Here is a 15,255-nt window from a genome sequence, read left to right as displayed (position 1 = left end):
TCCTGCTGGCCACATGACTCGGAAGCTGTACGCTGGCTCCCTAGGCCAATGAAGCGAGATGAGCACTGCAACCCCAGAGTCGGTCACAACTGGACCTAATGGTCAGGCGTCCCTTTACCTTTACCTTTAATGGAAGCATTGGAGAGAGCCATGTGGTTTTGAACTCTAAAAAAAGTATTTTGAGCTCAGAGGAGAAAATGATGCTTTCAATGGAAGTGTCATCTGAACTCAGATCACCCACATACCCGGTAATTTTGTAAGCATTCATAAAGGATGGCTTGCAGTGTCAACTTGAAGTCTGAGGGTATGGCTGGTCCCTCTGTCAAATAACTTTTGTACTCCTGTGAAACTATATATCAGGAAGACTTCAGGAGCTCTGTGGCCTTGCTAATAAGCCTCTTTGCTCTAGAGAAACTATAAGAGACGGAATATAATTCAAAAAGCATTGGTGGCAAAGAATGCAGTATTTAAAACATTTGCAACAGAATGACTGCCGCAAGAAAAACAATTCAGGTCCAGCCTGCTGGATCAAGCTGCCCAGCTAAGTCCAGCATCCTGCTGTCACAGTGGTCAACCAGATCTCTGTGAGAAGCCATGGAGCAGGACATGAAACCAAGAACTTCTCTTCCCTCCAGTGGCTTCCAGAAACTGGCATCCAGAACCATTGCTGCCTCCAGCTGTGGAGGTAGAGCAGGCTTCCTCAAACTTGGCCCTCCAGATGTTTTTGGCCTACAATAATAATAATAATATAATAATAATTTATTATTTATACCCCGCCCATCTGGCTGAGTTTCCCCAGCCACTCTGGGCGGCTTCCAATCAAGTGTTAAAAACAGTACAGCATTAAATATTAAAAACTTCCCTAAACAGGGATGCCTTAAGATGTCTTTTAAAGATAGGATAGTCGCTTATTTCCTTCACATCTGAAGGGAGGGTGTTCCACAGGGTGGGCGCCGCTACCGAGAAGGCCCTCTGCCTGGTTCCCTGTAACCTCACTTCTCGCAATGAGGGAACCGCCAGAAGGCCCTCGGCGCTGGATCTCAGTGTCCGGGCTGAACGATGGGGGTGGAGACGCTCCTTCAGGTATACAGGACCGAGGCCGTTTAGGGCTTTAATGGTCAGCATCAACACTTTGAATTGTGCTCAGAAACGTACTGGGAACCAATGCAGATCTCTCAGGACTGGTGTTATGTGGTTCCGGCGGCCACTCCCAGTCACCAGTCTTGCTGCCGCATTCTGGATTAACTGCAGTTTCCAGGACACCTTCAAAGGTAGCCCCATGTAGAGTGCATTGCAGTAGTCAACCAGAAGATAACTAGAGCATGCACCACTCTGGCAGGCAGGTAGGGTCTCAGCCTGCGTACCAGGTGGAGTTGGTAGACAGCTGCCCTGGATACAGAATTAACCTGCGCCTCCATGGACAGCTGTGAGTCCAAAATGACTCCCAGGCTGCGCACCTGGTCCTTCAGGGGCACAGTTACCCCATTCAGGACCAGGGAATCCCCCACACCCACCCGCCCCCTGTACAACTCCCATGGTCCCTAGCTAGCAGGACCAGTGGTCAGGGATGATGGGAATAGTAGTCTCAAAACATCTGGAGGGCCGAGTTTGAGGAAGCCTGAGGTAGAGCATAGCCGCCAAAAGCCCTCTCCTCCATGAATTTGTCTAATCTTCTTTTAAAGCCATCTAAGTTGGTGGCCATCACTGGAGGAGCAAGCTCCAAAGTTTCCCTCAAATGCCCCATTTTAGTTGAAATGCCTAGGAATGAAGACTGCTCCGCCACTTAAGTATTTCCTTTTATTCATTTGACTGCTCAGCAGGGGAAGATTTAGTAAAACTCATAACATCATATCTGACAAATGAGTGCTGTGGAAATTAATGCTGTGACGGAAGAGAAGCCTGCGCTCGGAGGGCGCAGGGAGAGGCCGTCTTGTTCACAGGTTTTGAAGCAGCCAGTCCAGAACTGGCAGCCGCACAAAGTTGCCCAAGGCCTCCCCCAGTTGCCTTTCCTTCTCATACTTCAGAACTGCCTGCATCACTTCTCCGACGCTGTAGCCCCTGTCCACGGCCACTGTGGAGAGTTGCTGAAGCTGTTGGGGGGGAAAAGACAGCGATGAGTGCGATTTATTTGGGGAGCGTGGGTGGGGCGCTGGTATTGGTTCATATTCACCCAACAGAACTTTCACATTCCCACCCTCCTACAGCATCTGCCCAATAGCCAATTTCCAAAATCATATTCTACTCAAGATGGAAGCCCAGTTTATACAATCAGGCCCAGCTTCCGCTATACTGCAACACAGGGGTAAGTCAACATAGGGTCATCCAGCTTTTCCAAGCTAAACTTCTGTTAACCCTAACCGTTACTCATGCTAGCTGGGCCTGATGGGAGTTGTAGTCCACAACATCTGGAAACAGAACATTGCCTAGTCAGTCAATTCTTTAATGCAGTCCAAAGACCCACAAATAGATTCCAGTACATAAAAATACAAAATACATATGTACTACCTGAGGATAAAACTAAGCTTCTCCCAGACCTTTAACTAATACAAAGTGCTTTCTGATCCTGACCGCCTCAGAAAGAAACTGGCAACTGCCAAAGATATGCTTGGAATCCTATCCTCTAATAGGTGCCTAACATAAAATTGTGTGGGTTTGCAATTAAAGGAATAATCTTTTGTTATCTGACCTGCTTGTATAGTCTGCAGGCCAGCCGAATTATGCTGTATAGATTCTTCTACCTGTTTTGTACAGAGGCATAATCTAGCAGAGTAAGGAATACCCGCAAATCTGCCTTGAAGCAATTTGGAAGGAAAGATATTCAGTCTGTCCTTGGTAAAAAGTCTGCGGTAGTTGACCACTGTCACTGTCAAGTTCTTTAGATATTCAGCTGTGTAAAGTGTCCCAACATACTGTAAACCCACAGCTCTTGGTGAGCAGAATGAGTTTGAACGGACCTGCAGATCACCGTACACAATGGCCCACAGTTTTGTTTTTGTGGTTTAAAGGCTATGTCAAAGCCCAAGTGTTCAAGAAGAGATGGGGACAGCCCAACTGAGGAAGCTTTTCGGGCGCTGAGCTTGAACCAGCAACTTACAAACTTGTCCTGAGCTACATGTTGGAGTAGTTCTGTGCCCAGTTTGAAAACGTTGACCTTAAGCTGGTATTTTAAGGCTGCCCACCAGGCCCTGGTCAGTAGAGGGCATTCCCCAGTTTCCATGAAAATGACTGAGTTAGGCATATATCTGGAGATCTGGAGGAGAGGCCTCAAGAATTTAGCCTGGAGATTATTCAACTCAAATGTTATTTCTCCACCCCAGATATTAGAGGCATATAGTAATTGGGCAGCAGGACGTGGGTGGCGCTGTGGATTAAACCACAGAGCCTAGGACTTGCTGATCAAAAGGTTGGTGGTTCGAATCCCCGTGACGGGGTGAGCTCCCATTGCTCGGTCCCTGCTCCTGCCAACCTAGCAGTTCAAAAGCACGTCAAAGTGCAAGTAGATAAATAGGTACCACTCCGTTGGGAAGGTAAACAGCGTTTCTGTGCGCTGCTCTGGTTCGCCAGAAGCAGCTTAGTCATGCTGGCCACATGACCCAGAAGCTGTACGCCGGCTCCCTCAGCCAATAAAGCGAGATGAGCGCGGCAACCCCAGAGTCGGTCACAACTGGACCTAATGGTCAGGGGTCCCTTTACCTTTACCTTACTTTGGTGGCAGGTGGAATATTTAGTAAAGAGTGGCCAACTGACTAACTTGTACTTTCTGGAGGGCCACAGATCTATGGGTGGCCCATGTCGTTGTGTGATGGAATGTCAGCCCCAGGTATTGGAAGCTTGCCTGTCTAGTAACCATTTGCATTGGGAAAATTTCTTCTCAAAACCCAAGATTTTAGTTTTCCCAAAGTTAATTTTTAGATCATTCTGTACGCAATAAGACATGAACCTCCTTAGTTTCTCCTGGTCTGGAACGTTACAGAATAGTGGCGTCATCAGCCTACAGTAGTAATGGAGTCCTCCTGACCCCAAGTTTGGGCATGTGGCCAAGTGAGTCATCCTCTAGGTCATTTCTAAATATGTTAAACAAGGAGGGTGCAAGGATACAGCACTGTCTGATTCCTCTAGACATAGATATTTCACCTGAAAGCTGTCCCTGGGTACCACATCTGACTAATAGCTTGCTATTACTATAAAGGGTCTTGATGAGGCAGAAAAGTCTATTGTCAACCAGAACCTTGTCCTACTTTCCCCATAACTTGTTTCTGGTGATGGAATCAAAGGCTGATTTTTAGGTCCATAAAAGCTACATAGTTTGCTTGTAGAGATCTCGAATATTTTTCGGCAAGGTGGAATAGACCTATACAGTGATTGGAAGTTGAGCAGTTTTCTCTAAATGCAGCTTGTGCCTCAGTAAAGATGCTATTAACATTCAGAAAGGCAAGCAATCTAGTGCAGAGGTGGCAGGCATAATTTCCCCCTTTATTGATAACAAACTAATGGGTCTATAGTTCTCTGAGTCACCGGGTTGGCCTTTCTTGAAGATTGGCACCACTATTGCTTTGTTTCTCGCAAAACCCAGATGACCACTGCCAGTGTCTTTATGTAGATATTAAAGAGTACAGGGGACCCCATAGGACAAAGGCCATGGGGCAAAATAGTATCACCATCTTCTTGGACCGTTCACAGACCTAGAACTGGAACCACCAGAAACTGTGGTTCTGTATCAACTAAATGTCTAAATGTGACTAATGGTACCAAATACCATTTGAACAAGATTAAACTCATCCAATGGCAACATTATAATCAGGGCTTTTTTCAGCCATAACTAACCAGAACTCAGTTCCTGCATCTCTCAGGTAGATGCCATTGCTATTCTAAAAAAATGAGGGAAGTGTTCACGGTGAGTTCTGGCACCTCTTTTTCTAGAAAAATAGCACTGATTAGAATGGTGCAGTTGGAGCAGTTGCTCCAGGGCTCAAGCCTGCAAGGGGCCCCAGACTCTGAGCTTTCACTTTTTTAAAAAAAAAAAGTCTCTAACATTATTGGAAAGAAAGTTAGGAAGCAAAACATTCAGGCTACTTTCTAAGTGGTCTGTATGAGAAGAGGCCCGTCTGGCTGCTCCACCTTTCAGTGTTTTTCACCAATGAATGAAGTCAAAACTGTGACTGATTAATAGTGAGTTATTTGGAATCTTTGGGCTTCTAAAGAGCTCCTTCCATTTGCGCAATTTTCTTTTCTGCATGAAACCAGCCTGAGCAGAAGGAGAGGTTGCAGCAGGAGGAAAAAAGATATGAGAAGGGGATGGGCAAGAGGAAGAGTAATCGAAATTGGAAGGTGACTCCCCAATACCCCTGCCCTAACCCTGAAAGGTTATCTGTGGATATATCAGGGAAATACAGAGGCAACAAAACTTCTTGCAATAACACGCACAACTTAATACCATCCCACGCAAATCCCCCCACTAGTTTCTTCCCATTTACCTTATTCAGGGTCTCTTCATCATCATCCATGAAGTACAACACGGGGACGTTCAACTGAGAGGCTGCTACCCACTGAAGGATGGCTTGAAGCTGTTTGTTCTGAATGTTCTCCGGAGCATTCTGGTTGGTTACAACCACTTTGCGGCCAGACACCGTGTCTTCCCCTGACCCTATTCGGCTTTCTGCAGAATCTGTGCCCTTTGCATACAGAGGCCCGCAAGCGTCTTCCCCATCTCCCATATCCCCCAGACCTGACTCAGGATTGCTGTATTTGGCTATCATGAGACACAGTTTGGTCACTGTATCCACCAGGTTGTCAATGAATGGCCCGCTGCCTCCTTCCTTCCTGTTGACGTCAAACTGATCCAGAATCATTTTGGTCAGTCCAGAAATGGCCTCCTCGTAGGAGTGGTCTACTTCAGAAGTGCCTGAAGGCCCAGGTCCCTCAGGGCATTTGTAAGTGCTCTTGTAGGCCTCGTCGGCCATCAAAGTTCCAGCGTTTCCTCCTAATTTGTTGACCGTCTCGTTGATGAGCTTTTGCATGAGCATGACTACGACACCTGACATGTCATTCTCGGCATTCGTCTCCGACTGCTCGTCGTCACTTTGCTTCAACGAGTCAAACTGTTTTGACAAAGGCAGTGTGCAGGCGTTGCCACCTTTTTCTTGAGACAAGAACCCGAACCCGGTGCCACCTGCCTTGCCGGTCCTGCCACATTCGGCCTCCTTCAATGCATTCTCCTGCTGGACTAGATGATACTGTATCAGCAGTAATGCTGTCACAATCAGGTCTCTTGCCCAAGAATCTGTTGAGAGGTTAGCAAGATCTTGGTTTTCTGGATTCCACCCAGCCTTTGATGACTGGGGATTTGAACAGTCGTCATGTTGTTTCTGGTGCCACATGGTGAGGCCCTCCTTTATGATGTGATTGCCCACGGTTTCTGCGCAGGTCATTTCTTTCTCTTTGCAAGATTCTGTTTTCGTGGCAGAAAACCTCATGTTTTGAGACTTTCCATCATGTCCGGACCCAGTCTTGACACTGGCAAAGGCCATGCTCTGAGACTTTCCCCTATCGCTCACGTGCTTCTGCACAATCAAAGCGTTGTGTAACCGATTCAGCATGGCTTGGACAATTTCGGAGGCCTTCTGACTTCCCTGCGTGAAGAGGCTTCGCTTCACGGCGGAAACAAAGTCAGAGTCGGTCATGAGCGTTCCGGTGACATCGTGTAAGTTCTTCATGCAGGAGTCGATGAAATCAGACACAACCTCTTTGGAGTGCTTCAGCAGAACCTTCTTCAACACGGCACAAGCGATGTTGGAGTCGTTCACCTTCACCTTCATGGTCTTCATAACCGAGACCATCATATCGGAAACCACGTTGTTGGCGTAAACCAATATGCCTTTGCTCAGTGAGTTGCTGTACTCGTCTGGACCAAAGCGCTTCTTGCGGTTGCAGCCTTTGATCCCGTCCCTGTAAGGGTCACTCTTATTGGGTATTTCTGCGTTTTCTTCTTTGTAATAAAATGCGGTCTTCTTCTTAGAAGCTGGGGTTTCTTCATATTCGCCTTCACACATCTTGGGTGGCACATTGTGCTTGATGTCCTCCGTTCCCACCCCGATAGACCTGTGGCTGTGGTCCCCAGCAGGGCCATACAGTGACTTATGTATGCATGTGTTGTTGCCATCTGACCGGTCGTTCATCTCTTTCCGGGCCATAGCTATGGCGAGGTTGGAAAGCCTATTGCAGTAAAAAGATACATCATCCGGATCAGGATTGGTGTTTGGTGAGGTAGAGCCATCGCTTTCTTCATCCTTGGATTCCTTCTGACAAGCAGCCTTCATGGACAAGTGGAAGGTGGGCGAAGCCCTGTTGGAGCTGACGTTCACACTGAACTCCTCATCGCAGACACTGAAACCGCCCGGGGAACGCACATTGCGTTGCGGCATGTTTTGCCTCGTCGTGGACGGGTCCCTTGATTTTGCACCCCCTGCGTTGTTACTGGCATTCAACACATTCTGGACTCCGATGGCACAGTTTTCCAGATCTTTTCGGAGCCAGCTTAAGACTTTGAGCGGATCAGAGGCAGTTTGCTGAAAAAGCTTGGCTGAGTCGGTCTAAAGAGCAAACAAAAGACAATTTCACAACGGTTTAGTCCCCGTGGTTATTGTACAGTGGTACCTCAGGTTACACACGCTTCAGGTTACATACGCTTCAGGTTACAGACTCCGCTAACCCAGAAATAGTACCTCGGGTTAAGAACTTTGCTTCAGGATGAGAACAGAAATCGTGCTCCGGCGGCGCGGCAGCAGCGGGAGGCCCCATTAGCTAAAGTGGTGCTTCAGGTTAAGAACAGTTTCAGGTTAAGAACGGACCTCCGGAACGAATTAACTTCCTCGCTCTTTTGATTCTGGGAAACACTAAAACGTCACAAGTGCCATTCTAATGGCTATTGATTGCCTGGTACAGGAAAAGTGTGCCGCCTGGCATTTTGTCACCCCCCTCAGTAGTGACACCCGGTGTGGTCCACATCCATTGCACCCCCATTCCTCTGCCCCTGCTCACATGTGTAGTAGTGAGGGAAGGCAGGCAGGCAGGGGAGACAATGGGGTAGGGCTTACTGTGGGGTTTCTGCCCCTTGTCAGCCGAAAAAATAGCTATATATGATTTCCGTGTATATGTGCTGCCTCTGGAATGTAACCCCAATGTGTGATGCAACTAAGCTATAATATAAGTCTCTTTCTGTTTCATGGGACAAGCAGATATGGGATGGGAACCTAGGCCTTGGCTTAGAGCTAGTACTGGGAGAAGCCGTGTTCTGGTGCCTTTAACACCCCTGTGGCAGGCAGAAATTGAACAGGCCTTTTCTGGCATAGAAGCAGAACTATGGGGAAAAGCTTCACCAGTTCAGATTCTGTCTGTTAGACATTACAGTGGTACATCTAGATGCAAACGGGATCCGTTCTGGAACCCCGTTCGCATCTAGAAGCAAACGTAACCCGTGTCCGTGCGTCTGCGCGTGCCATGTTTCGGTGCGCAAGCGGCGAAACCCAGAAGTAACGCACTCCGTTACTTCCAGGTTGCCACGGAGCACAACTCGAACGCGCTCATCCCGAAGCACATTCAACCCGAGGTATGACTGTACATTTGTGGCTGCTGGCTTATTTTGGGGCCTTCCACTCCACCTGCAAAGTTAAACACATTTTATGCAAATCTGTGTGCTCTTTGTCACTGGGTCAGAGAACCCAATTCACATATAGTGTACCGAACTCAGGAAATACTGTCGGCACCTGAGCTCAAACGTAAAGGATCAAACACATCTTAAGAAGCAACAACATTAGTCTCCAGAAAGCAATTATGCCGAATAACTATCAATTTCTTACTGTCCAGTTCTGGTCCTCCTCATCACTTGCGGTATAACGATCAACTTTACACAATCCACTCTGGCTCTGCAACCAGTCGATACTCTCTGTCATCTGCAATAAAGAGGAATTACAACTAGAGTTAAATTTCCAGGGGGCCATTTCCAGCTTAATTCAGATTTGTTTATTTGTACCAGACCTTTTACAAATCAGAAGGGAATTATGTATTTGTAAAAAATCGACACAAGTTAATGTCAATAAAAACAAACACAGACTCAAATAAAACTCTGTAAAAGCAGAAGCAAAATTCTGGATTTCAAAACCACAACGTTCAATCCCTTTAAAATTATGTAAACCCTAAATAAAACAAAGTGTTCACTTAAAATTCTGAGGCTCCCTGGCAAGATGCAACATTCTCCCTTAAAAAAATAATAATCCCTATCATCTATTACTGGAGGTAGGAAACACAGAGTTTTCAAAGTTAGTAAAAGGTAAAGGTACCCCTGCCCGTACGGGCCAGTCTTGCCAGACTCTGGGGTTGTGCGCCCATCTCACTCAAGAGGCCAGGGGCCAGCGCTGTCCGGAGACACTTCTGGGTCACGTGGCCAGCGTGACAAAGCTGCATCTGGAGAGCTAGCACAGCACACGGAACGCCGTTTACCTTCCTGCCAGTAAGCGGTCCCTATTTATCTACTTGCACTTTGAGGTGCTTTCGAACTGCTAGGTGAGCAGGCGCTGGGACTGCCGCGGGGATTCGAACCGCCGACCTTTTGGTCGGCAAGCCCTAGGTGCTGAGGCTTTTACCCACAGCGCCACCCGCGTCCCTAGTTTTCAAAGTTACATATCTACAAAAGTCCACAAAGTGGATTCATTACAGTCTCATGGACAAAACTTTCAATATACCACCCTAAAATTTGTCCCTTTTATTGTTCTCTTGGCATATGATATACTGTATTTTTTGCTCTATAAGACTCACTTTTCCCCTCCTAAAAAGTAAGGGAAATGTGTGTGCGTCTTATGGAGCGAATGCAGGCTGCACAGCTATCCCAGAAGCCAGAACAGCAAGAGGGATTGCTGCTTTCACTGCACAGCGATCCCTCTTGCTGTTCTGGCTTCTGAGATTCAGAATATTTTTTTTCTTGTTTTCCTCCTCCAAAAACTAGGTGCGTCTTGTGGTCTGGTGTGTCTTATAGAGCAAAAATACAGTAAGGGCAGAGTCTCATGTTGTTTACCAGGAGGGAGAGAGGGAGGGGAGGTATAGAGTTGGAAGGGACCACAAGGGTCATCTAGTCCAACCTTCTGCCGAACACGGGGCTCAAACCCACAACCCTGAGATGAAGAGACTGATGCTCCACCCACTGAGCTAGAGTGCTGCATTGGTTCTGCTGGCGCATTCGCACAATGCCTCATCCCTCATTTTAAGCAACAGCAAGACCCCTGGCCAGAAGCTAGAACAGCAGCTTTGCTCCACCAGACAAGCTGCTTCTACACAAGGGACATTAACATGCACAAGATCTTCAACTTAAACCACAATTACAGGTATGTACAGTGCTTTTTTCTGGGGGGACGCAGGGATATGTATACCCCTAAACATTTTGTGAATCTTCTGTGGATTTACTGTATTTATTTCCCTCGATTTGAACTATAAAATGGTGATTTTCTTGAGTCAAAATGAGAGTACCCCTACACATTTTTTTAAAAAGAAAAAAAAGTACTGGGTATGTATAATTTTTGTACCTTCTAAAATAGCTCAAGATATCACATTTAACTAGGCTTTGGTAAATGCCATCCTAGCTTCTGCAAACCCTTTAAATAACAAGGAAATGTAAGGGAGAAATTGTACTATTTTAGGTACAATACACATGCTCTAGCTAGCTACTCTGACTGGACGGTAACCAAGTATTTTCACTAGTGCAAAGAATGTACACTTACACAACAAAACTTCCCTCTCTTCTCCCTGTGCCCCCCAATCTGATATGGAGGGTTGGGGGGAACATGGGTGTAGCTAGCCCCTGGGGACGACGACTCCAGAACAGATTTAGCAAGTGCAAGAAGAGGGGATTGGAAAGTTCACTGCACTTTGCAGAACTGTTTCATTGAATACCGCCCTGTGTAGCTTAGCTAATAAAAAGTTTAAACAAACAGTATTACAATCACTATCTGAAGCAGATTCTCTTAAAGATCTATATTTACATTCCACTTTTCCAGTCCGAAGAAAGCCTGAAGGAGACAGCAAAACCAAAGCAGAACAATATCAAAAATAGCAATTCAAATAATTCAAGGAAACTACAAAACTCATTACTAACTTATCAAAGCACTCTAACAATGAATCACAATACCCCAGTAACTTTAGGAAAATTAGCTACCTAAAACCCCAGCACAAAATGAACTACCGTATTTTTCGCCCTATAGGACGCACTTTTTCCCCTCCAAAAATGAAGGGGAAATGTGTGTGCGTCCTATGGGGCGAATGCAGGCTTTCGCTGAAGCCTGGAGAGCGAGAGGGGTCGGTGCGCACCAACCCCTCTCGCTCTCCAGGCTTCAGGAGAGCCCCACCGCCAGCCCCACAAGCTCGGGGGACAGCGGGGAGGCGCAGCACTCCTCCAGCCCCGCAAGCTCCCATAGTGATGCCAAAGCTGCACGCAGCTTCGGCATCGCTCTGGGTCCCGTTCTGGGGGCTGGGGGAGGGCGAAGCCCGAGCTTCCCCCGCCCCAGCCCCGCACCTGGGGGAAAAAAAAATAATTCCCCCCCTTTATTCCCCCCCCCCAAATCTAGGTGCGTCCTATGGGCCGGTGCGTCCTATAGGGCGAAAAATACGGTAATTAGGAATAGCTGCAGAAAAATACAACCAAGATATCAAACATCTTCGAGAATGCCAATATTATTTTTCAGTCTCTTATACTTTGGTAACATTTCTGTCCTTTTTCTTCCTTTTCTAAAAACCCACCATTCTTTTTCATACGATTTGTAGGCCCACGGGACGTCTCTGAAAAGTTGCTGACACTCTCAACTTCCAGGAGTGGCTTCCATAAGTTGCCATATATATATATACATAAAAGAATCTATGAGAGAGGAACAAAATAAATTGCTGTTGTCAGCTCTCCACTATGTTGTAGGGCATTAACAGCAAATCCAGTACAGCAAATATCCTTGGGCATAATCCATTGGAAAATTATCCTTTTCCAAACCCGTTGAAATGAAATTAAGTACCAGGATGGTCTTCAGCAACTCCCATTTACTCTAATGGAATTGTCCTTTGCAATTCCGAGTGCCACTAATTGACCAAAATGAGAATGCAATACAGCAGAGATTTTCTAAAATTACACACTTTTGCCCATCACTCCGTATTTCCTGTGCACCTCACCCATCTCACTTCACAAAGAATTTTTCTGACATAAAATACATATATTTTGATGAACAGAATTATTAATTAAGTTGATCTGTGTATTATCCTTGAGACTTACACAACAAAACTTCCCTCTCCTCTTCCTGTGCCCCCCAATCTGCTACGCAGAATTCACATTCATGCCCGAAAGCTAATGTTTATTTATTGTTAACTTGTTAAAGAAATTTACAGATCACAGATGGAGTACTGTGATCAGTTATGGGTGCCACCATTTTAAGAAGGATATTGACAAGTTGGGACGGGTGCAGAGGAGGGTAACCAAGATGATCAAGGATGTGGAAACCAAACCTTTTGAGGAATGGTTGAAGGATAATAACAGCTGCTCAATATTCAAGATCCGTGAGCTAGGTTGACACAAAGGCGCACCTGAGAAATTTCCCCATGTGACCTCAGAAATAGGGTAAAGAGTGAGAGCAACAGGAACTTTCCCCTTTACTCTCTTAATGTTGCACCTGGAAGAAAGGCAAATATTCTATTTTTCATTTACTTCTCATTAATTAGGTGGGCTCCATTAGAAGGGAAATTGCCTGATCCTTAACGCCTACTACACAACAGACGAAACAGCAGAAAAGCCATTTGGAACGATCTTTGGAGTGGATGAACAGAAAAGTACAACCCAGTAAGTAAGAATTCATGAGTTCCTTCTTTTTCTCTGGGTGCTCCCTGGTCAAATAAGGGCTCTCTTCAGTAGGGTCACCAAGTGGGAAAGAGAACATGCCTTCAAAAGTCATGGAGAAAACGGAATTTCAGCAGATATCGCTTATCACCACCCAGTTCCACACCTTTAAATTCCCCATTAATGCGCTCCCTGCAGAACCAAGGGTCCTTGCCTACCTCTGTCACATCAACGTGACCATCCAAAAGAATTCCCACCCACCAAAAAAGCAGAACTTTTGGGCAAAACTTCCAGGATATTCTTTGAAAGCTCCCCACACTGTGGTCTCCTCTCTTACCCTCCACTTGCCAGAATGCAGACTGACATCACAAAGCACCAGTAGAAACTGGCTTTTCCATGGCAACAGTCAACACTGCAAGGAGGGGGCCAGGCTGGTCCAAGCCCGGCATGAGATCTGAAATTAAAGGCTCCTTTAATCATTCCCTTGTGGAAAAGAGAAGCCCCCTGTGCCTGAAATATGTGAGAATGTTCAGGGTGGCAAGAGAGGATATATTGTTTATTAATATCCTTCCTAACTTGTGCTAGCAAGTTCCTTTATGTAGCAGAGTTACATCCTCCTTTTTATATGCACAGCAGATAGCTGGCTGCAGGCTCGTGTGAGCCTCTCACTATTATATAATTCAATCTGTCTCAGATTGAATTGTACGCTCTTGGTAAATTCCCTTGAATCCCTCTTAAAAAGAATAAAGACGCCACAATCTTATTTAAAGATGATAAAATTAGTTTACTCACATCAGTTCACAGTTGGATTCCTGAAGGCAGACTTAGTTACAAATATGTACATGTGGATCTACCCCGTATGGGGGAATAATCCAAGTGCTTCTGCTAGCTGAGAGCTACCAGGAGCAGTCCTAGCTAATAGCTGGTCAAACGAAGAAGGAAGTCAAAAAGAGGGAAGGGTGCTGCGTGACTCATCTTTTTGTTACCTGGACAGGTTAGGTCACGGCCACCTTCTATCACATGCAAAAGGAAGGATGTTCCAGCCAGGAGGAAGAGGAAGTTTTCGACTGGCTGGACCAAACATCCCCTTGCATGTCTTTTCTAGCATTACAAGTTTTTTTTAGGGAGAATCTCTACCAAATGTTTTATTGACTTGTACAGTGGTACCTCTAGATACGAACGGGATCTATTCCGGAGCCCCGTTCGCATCTAGAGGTAAACGGAATTAGCGATGGCACGTCTGCACACGCGCGCGTGTCGCTTTTCGCCGCTTCTGCACATGCGCGTGACGTCATTTTGAGCGTCTGCGCATGCGCAAGCGGCGAAACCTGGAAGTAACACGCCCCGTTACTTCTGGGTTGCCGAGGAGCGCAACTCGAACACACTCAACTCGAAGCATATTTAACCTGAGGTATGACTGTAATGTGTTGATATATATGTAATTTCTTGCATAAGTTGTTTTCTCTTCCCAGAAAACAACCGTTTCTGTTCAAACGTAGTATTTCTGATATCTTTTAAGTTTATTTGAAGACCCGACCGTCTGCCAAAATCCGAAATCAAAGACATAGATTACTTTGTTGATTGTCCATGATTTGTTAATAATAAAAGAATAAGCAAATATTCAAATACAGTGTTGCGTGCGATTTATTTGGATATTCTCTACTTCTGGGTCATTATAGTTCAGCAGGAGGTTCTAGATAAAAAGCAAATAAAAGTGGAGATAAGGCTTTGTTTAATACCATTAGAATTTGAAAAAAATATTACAATCCCTGTCATTGATATGAAGATGAGCCAAACTGTTGCTTTAAAGTTGATTAATGATTCCTATATTTTTGGGGGGCCAAATTTCTGAAATTTTAATAATCTTTTAAGAAAATCTCAATTAACTTTATTAAAAGCTTTGGTTGCTTGAATAGAAAGGACCACTGTAGGAGTGCTGCAGTGATTAATTATATTTAATACTCCCCTTATAGAGTCAGCTATCTGCCTTGATTTAATTATTCAAATTAATAACCTTAGGCGCTATATGACTTAGTCTACCTATCAAACTTTAAAAACCTATTTCCACATTTTGATTAATTACAACAATCCATACAACTGGGATATTTACCTGATTTCAAAAGTAATATTATTCTAGATTTCCACCAGGCGTATGTAATAGGTTCATCTTCCAGTAATTATTTAAAAAGTAGTTCTAAATTTGGAATCAAAATATTAATATAGGGGTTTTTATTTATTTATAAAATTCACCTGTCATTTTCACCTGGCGATGGATGCTTCCTAATTGTTCATTTTATTTCATCTTCTGCTATGCTCATGTCTTAAGGCCTTCCCTTTGATTTTGGGTAACTTTAGGTTTAGTCATTTTTTGTAGAAAGTAAATAATTTAGAAAGTCCTT

At 45.2% G+C, this 15,255-nt stretch overlaps 1 protein-coding gene across 4 annotated transcripts; it reads right to left on the bottom strand.

Moving 5' to 3' along the window:
- Positions 1-1,783: 1,783 nt before the first annotated feature.
- On the bottom strand, positions 1,784-13,668 carry AKAP3 (A-kinase anchoring protein 3). 4 transcript variants are annotated; one of them, XM_053387716.1, is made up of 6 exons: positions 13,649-13,668; positions 11,782-11,896; positions 11,028-11,054; positions 8,856-8,948; positions 5,475-7,589; positions 1,784-2,090 (listed from the first exon to the last, which is right to left on the bottom strand). In XM_053387716.1, exons 2-6 carry the CDS (start codon positions 11,782-11,784, stop codon positions 1,935-1,937), a joined length of 2,394 nt encoding a protein of 797 aa, XP_053243691.1. In that variant the 5' UTR covers positions 11,785-11,896; positions 13,649-13,668; the 3' UTR covers positions 1,784-1,934. The 4 variants fall into 4 exon arrangements, with proteins under 4 accessions (XP_053243691.1, XP_053243689.1, XP_053243690.1 ...); XM_053387714.1 differs by lacking the exon at positions 13,649-13,668 and adding an exon at positions 13,075-13,187; XM_053387715.1 differs by lacking the exon at positions 13,649-13,668 and adding an exon at positions 13,118-13,175.
- Between the last annotated feature and the right edge of the window lie 1,587 nt (positions 13,669-15,255).

This window comes from Podarcis raffonei, chromosome 5, assembly GCF_027172205.1.
Source record: "Podarcis raffonei isolate rPodRaf1 chromosome 5, rPodRaf1.pri, whole genome shotgun sequence".
Lineage (NCBI taxonomy): Eukaryota > Metazoa > Chordata > Lepidosauria > Squamata > Lacertidae > Podarcis > Podarcis raffonei.
This window is presented reverse-complemented; position numbering and strand designations above follow the sequence as displayed.